Below are 5,881 nucleotides of genomic sequence, written 5' to 3' on the forward strand. Positions count from 1 at the left end.
CTTCATTGTTTTTTTTCTTTCATTTATTTTCACATTTAAATATGATTTTTTGTGAAGTTGTATTGTCTGAAATTTTAAGACAGTCTGGCAATTCTCAGGCAAAATTTGATCAAGCTCCCTTCCTCCCCCCACCCATCCCCCACCCAACCCCACCTGTCATTGCACTGATGAGAAACTAAGTTCTGTTCCTCCAAACACTTGTACCTGATTGGCAAGTTTATCACACCTAATGTAAAATACTTACAATAAGATTGGAGTCAAATTTAAGACACCCTTCTATTAATTAAGTTCCACCAAATGTAAGTTAATTAGGCTGTAATTAATTCAACCGGATCCATGTTTAATTCGGTGCCCAGACATAGTTCCATCACACGTAAAAGGTAACTTGAGAGATGTCAAAACAACATTCAAATTTTACATGATATGGAATGTCGTTTTTAATACTGTCAAACTAATGATCTATGTTAGCAATAAATGGGGGTCCTCTGGCTGAATCAATGCTTTGGACCTCTGATACATTCCTTGATCCCTTCACTTCCCCCCCCCCCTCACTACCATCCCTCCTGTTTTGTGAAAAAAATCTCAAAAGTGTCATGTTCATATCAATAAAAAGTGCCCCCTCCCCCCCTGTTCTTTTCAGAGCCTGAAGTTTTTGTCACTTGTAAACAAACCTTTTCACACTGTACTAAACAACTTTCGTACGTACGCTGCTCCTGAGAGGCCTAAAAGGGTCTAAAATTGCCTCAATTGACACAATTGTTCACCACCTGTACTTCAATTCATGCTCTTCAACATCCAAGCCACAAAAAACTAGATCATGATTGATAACAAGTTTTTAACTGCATTTTGCCAGTTTTCCTGGTATAGGAGAACGTCCAGGCGGATTGATACAGACTCTAATAGGTGAATGCCACCAAGAGAATTGTTTCAGACAAGCGCCCTCGATATTCCTTTTCCGTATAGCCTTGCAAGGGTGAAGTGCAACTTATTCGGTCGTGTCCAAAATCGGGCTCATCCGACACTTTCCCTTCTTTATATCACTTAAAAAGTGCCCATATCATTCGCAAAAATGCCTCCAAAGTTTGATCCAAACGCAATTACTGTTGGTACGCGTAGTATTAACACTCAATTTTTGCCAAGTTTCTTTCTTATATTTCATGTTCACGTGCAGTAGGCTACTGTAGCTGTCCGTATGCTTCATAATATTAGAATGGGTTATGCGAATAGAGCAAGAACTCCGTAACTTTACGACCAAAGAGTGGATCTTACATTAACTAGCATAGCTTCATCCACGATTGAAACCAGGCAATTTTTAGTTCTTAGTTTTAAGCTTCCTTAGGGTTCAATGTTATTGGCATTTGTGATACAAGTTTCATGCGCTAGTGTAATTTTGTGTCATAGTCATAACGTATGCAATACAACACATAGGCCTAAAATACGCTGTCTTTCAATTTAAAATGTGCCTTCCGGAACCCAATGATTCACCTGTATTGACATTCTCATAAAAATGATATAGCCTAAGCTACAGTTAAGTGATAACTGATCTTGTGAACAGAGTCTGAGCTGTACGGTATATTCTGAAGATTGAAACCCAGGCTAATATAAATTATTATAGCCTAGGCCGGTCTTAGTTAACGTTAGGCTAAGCTCGGTTCAGCCTATGAGAAATATAAGTTGCGAATATGCTGCTTGACAACAGCATTGACAGTCCATAACGTTTGTTTTGCTAGTACTGGCTTACCATAATCTTTACTCTGTAGGCCAATACCTTTGACTTGGTAGTTTAATCGGCCTGTTTGGAATCGATGTTGCTAAGGCCTACTTGTATGATCAAACTGTGGGATCAAGTCCATAAGTGGTCGCCTTAGCATTGTTAGGGAACTTACTGTGCCATTGCAAAATAGAGAATACAGAAATCAAAAGGCAAGTTTATTAGTGTACTTTTGTTAGATCGTAGCAATGCACAAGTAATAACTAATTTTTTATGATTTTGTTCAATAAAATAGAACATTAACAAATGTTCAAGCAATTCTTTCTTTGTTAAAATGCACAAGTAATATCTCAATGCTGATGATTTTGTTTAAAAAATATTGAACATAAACTTATGTTAAAGAAATTCTTTTCTTTGACTTAATTGGACACTGTTTCGTACATACTCAAAAAATATATAATCTTACACCAAAATAATATCATAAAGCATGTTGTATATTGCTGTGTTTGTGTTAAATTCGTACAAACATGAATTAAATATGTCATTTCTGGTTATTTCATACGAAAATAAAAGAACTTTTGAAAGAATTCAAACTGTGAATGAACTTCTGACTATCTACTAGGGCTAGGCAAGGTAGCTTTCTTACGGCATTAATAGATCTCTTTACATTTATGAAACTATAGCATTACCCAAAAGATCACTAGATCTGGATATGCCTTGACCCATATTCTATCGAATGGAATGTGCAGTATATATGTAACACCTGTCTAGGCCTATAAATCAATTTTAGACCTAATGATTTTGTTTTACATGCTGGCTTGATTTTCTAAAGAGTAGTTTTACTTTTCATTGTTCAGTGTACCTGAGGGCTGTTGGTGGAGAAGTTGGAGCAACCTCGGCTCTTGCCCCCAAGATCGGTCCTCTCGGTTTGGTGAGTCACAAACGTTTATGCAAGAAACAGTGTCATAATAATCGGCAGTTATTTTTACAAAGCTCAGGCGACTGCAAAATGTGGGGGAAACATGCAAGGGCTTATGGAATTACAACTTACACATCGGGTAGCTTCTAGTTCAACATTTCAACTAAAATTTGGAATATTTTCAATTTAGAAAGTCATTTCCGATGGGAAACCGTAGATTGCTCTTAGATGAAAAACAGACCTTACTATGACCTGGCCGTGTATGTAACCCAGATCCTCCGGATTGCTAAGCCTCATTGCTACAAATTCCACCGCCTTTACCCACCCGGCCACAGCACCGGTTTATTCCAGTGTTGGACCGCAAAATGCTATGGAAAATTATCAAATTTGCGTTGACACAAAGATTTATAAGCCTCCGTAACTTACAGATAAACAGTAGTGTTTTATATGAGACAACATTCAAAGACATCAAATCAACTAAACAAAAATTGAACACTCAATTCATCTCGGAATATATATTGATTTTTCTCCTTTTAGTAAATTGATACAGAAAGTTTTATCAAAGATAAATTGTCATATTGCTTTTCCTGCAAAATGTAAGAAATACAACTTTGAGCATCTTTTAGAGAATTTGGGTTTTCATGAAAAATTTTCAGTTATTCAATAATGAATTCCCTTACAGTATCTGTGATATATCAGCTGTTTTCAATTTTCCTTTTTTTTTTAAGTCAAAATGATTGCAAAATGTTTCAACATAATGCAGTGGTCTAGTGGCTGTTCGCTAAAGAAATTAAGTCTGTAAACTATGCTTGAGTTTGTAAGCTTTAAATTATTGTAAGAGGTGATAATGTAGATGTTGAAAGGGGAGGGGATTTGGGAGAACGTTGATGGAGTGGTTTTAACATTTTTGGTTAAGTGTAAGCAAGAATGGAGAATATTTGACATCCAAGCAGATTTATGATGACATTGATAGTCTAAAACATTTGCTGTTTTCTTTTTACTCTGTCCAGTCTCCCAAGAAAGTCGGAGATGACATCGCCAAGGGAACCCAGGACTGGAAGGGTCTCAAGATCACCGTCAAGTTGACCATCCAGAACAGGCAGGCCACCGTCAGCGTGGTCCCCAGCGCCTCCTCTCTCATCATCAAGGCACTGAAGGAAGCCCCAAGAGACAGAAAGAAGGTCAAAAATAGTAAGCATTGAAACTAGGATTTGTTCCTGTAGGAAGAGGGACAAGGCAATGCGTTTAGGGCAAGTAGAAAACTGCCCTGGGATTAACTCACCTGGGTGCACCGTGGCAGTTTTTCAGATCTCAAAAGGTCATCGAGGGCAAATATAAAAAAGATTCCAGGCCATGTTTTTTAACCCCTTAATGACAAGAAAAAATAAAGTTATGACCGTGAGGAGGGGCAAGGCAATGTGTTTAGGGCAAGTAGAAAACTGCCTTGTGATTGATTAACCTGGGGGCATCGCGGGCAGTTTTTCACATCTCAAAAGGTCATCGAGGGCCCAAAAAAGAAGATCAAAAATAGAAAAGATTCCAGGGCATTTTTTTTTCCCCTAAATGAAAAGAAAAAATACAGTTATCACAAAAAAACAGGAGTGATTCATGTTTTTAAATATCTAGTTGGCTGGTACATCTAGAATTTTATGTTATAATGGGACAAATTTTGAGCCCTGACTTAAGCCGATAACAAAGTTGAATGATAATCTAGATAATTATGCGGGCATGAATGTCAACTGGATCAAAAGGAGCACAGTCATTGTTAACATGATGAGTTTTCAAGGGCATTATGGCACTTGATAGGGGCACCGACTTGACAGTGAGGTCAGTTTCATTTTAGATATTAATATGCAAGTTCAGTATTTTCAGTTTTGCAATTTGATACCTGATTTGTAGTTTTCTCTGCATTGGAATTCAACAAACTTATTATACCCGGCTGGTTAAGCTTCATTTGTTGAAAAAACCAAGTCTTTAATTTTAAGTTATATTTTAGGTTTCCTCAAATTATGAACAAAACACCAAGGAGTTGCTTCAAAGTGTGACTTTAATCTTTCTCAGTTCAACACAATGGCAACATTAGCATGGATGACGTCATCAATATCGCCAGACAGATGAGGGAACGTTCCATGGCCCGGGACCTCGTGGGGACCGTCAAGGAGATCCTAGGGACCGCCCAGTCCGTCGGCTGCACCGTGGACCAGGAACATCCCCACGATGTCATCGAGAAGGTCAACGAAGGAGAAATTGAAATACCAGATGTAAGTGTCAGGGAGGGAGGCAAAGCTTTTGTCTGTGTGGAATATTAAAAAAATAATAACAATAATAATAACAATAAAAAAAAATTTAAAAAATATTGCCTCGATCATCCATCCTTATCTTGTCAAACTCTCCAAGTTCAAGGGGTTATTCTGGTTGCAAGCAATTTAACTCTTTTATTAGAGGAAAAAAAAATCCACAGGCTGTTGAATTAACCCCCCCCCCCAATTGATTATCTTGTTCATAACCAGGTGTTATGGTTGATATTGAGGGTGACCTGTTTTGCCTGGCTGAACAACTCCCTCACTCTAGGGTAGGGAAAGGTTCAAAGTAGTTTGTCTATATTATGTCATAATAATGGTCAATGTTCTTGAAAAGATTGTCCCATCCTATTATAATCATCATATTGAGTTATCGTTATATTTAAAAACAAACAAAAATGACATTTCAGCTTAATTAAAAATTAAATCATGATGACATATCTCTTGTTCTTTTGTGATTGATGCCTTATCAAAATATCATAAAAATTTCAAAACTGATGAATTTGCCATGTATACATAAAGATATAAGAATGTGGCTTTTACTGTAAAATGGTGAAAATTTCCTGCGGCCTCAGCCACTGAAATATTTATTTAAATGGACTATACAGCTAACGCTTGGCGGCAGAAGGCCCATAATTTTCCTTTATCAAACCAACTTGAATTTGTCAATCTACAATAGGTCTTATCTGAATTATTCTTGTGTATAGTTTAGCTCTTTTGTTATATTATTTCTCCCATCATTATTCATTTTTGATTTTTTTATTGACATTTTGTTTCCATCCATGTTTTTTTTTAGGAATAGAATGGGCTTAAGAAATCTCCACCTGTGGCTTACCAAGCCTTGAGATGCTGTTTCCAACCAGACCAGCCTTGAAGATCTGTTCTGTAAATTTTCAGTGAACGGTGGAGAGATATAATATATTAACGGCCAGAATTCTAACTGAAATTTCA

General features: G+C 37.0%; 1 protein-coding gene across 1 annotated transcript; it reads left to right on the top strand.

Moving 5' to 3' along the window:
- Positions 1-935: 935 nt before the first annotated feature.
- LOC139982794 (large ribosomal subunit protein uL11-like) lies at positions 936-5,881 on the top strand. Its single transcript, XM_071995892.1, has 5 exons — positions 936-1,106; positions 2,569-2,642; positions 3,641-3,821; positions 4,692-4,891; positions 5,727-5,881. The coding sequence occupies exons 1-5, from the start codon at positions 1,070-1,072 to the stop codon at positions 5,730-5,732; spliced, it is 498 nt and encodes a 165-aa protein (XP_071851993.1). The 5' UTR covers positions 936-1,069; the 3' UTR covers positions 5,733-5,881.

Source organism: Apostichopus japonicus, chromosome 16, assembly GCF_037975245.1.
Source record: "Apostichopus japonicus isolate 1M-3 chromosome 16, ASM3797524v1, whole genome shotgun sequence".
Classification (NCBI taxonomy): Eukaryota; Metazoa; Echinodermata; class Holothuroidea; order Aspidochirotida; family Stichopodidae; genus Apostichopus; species Apostichopus japonicus.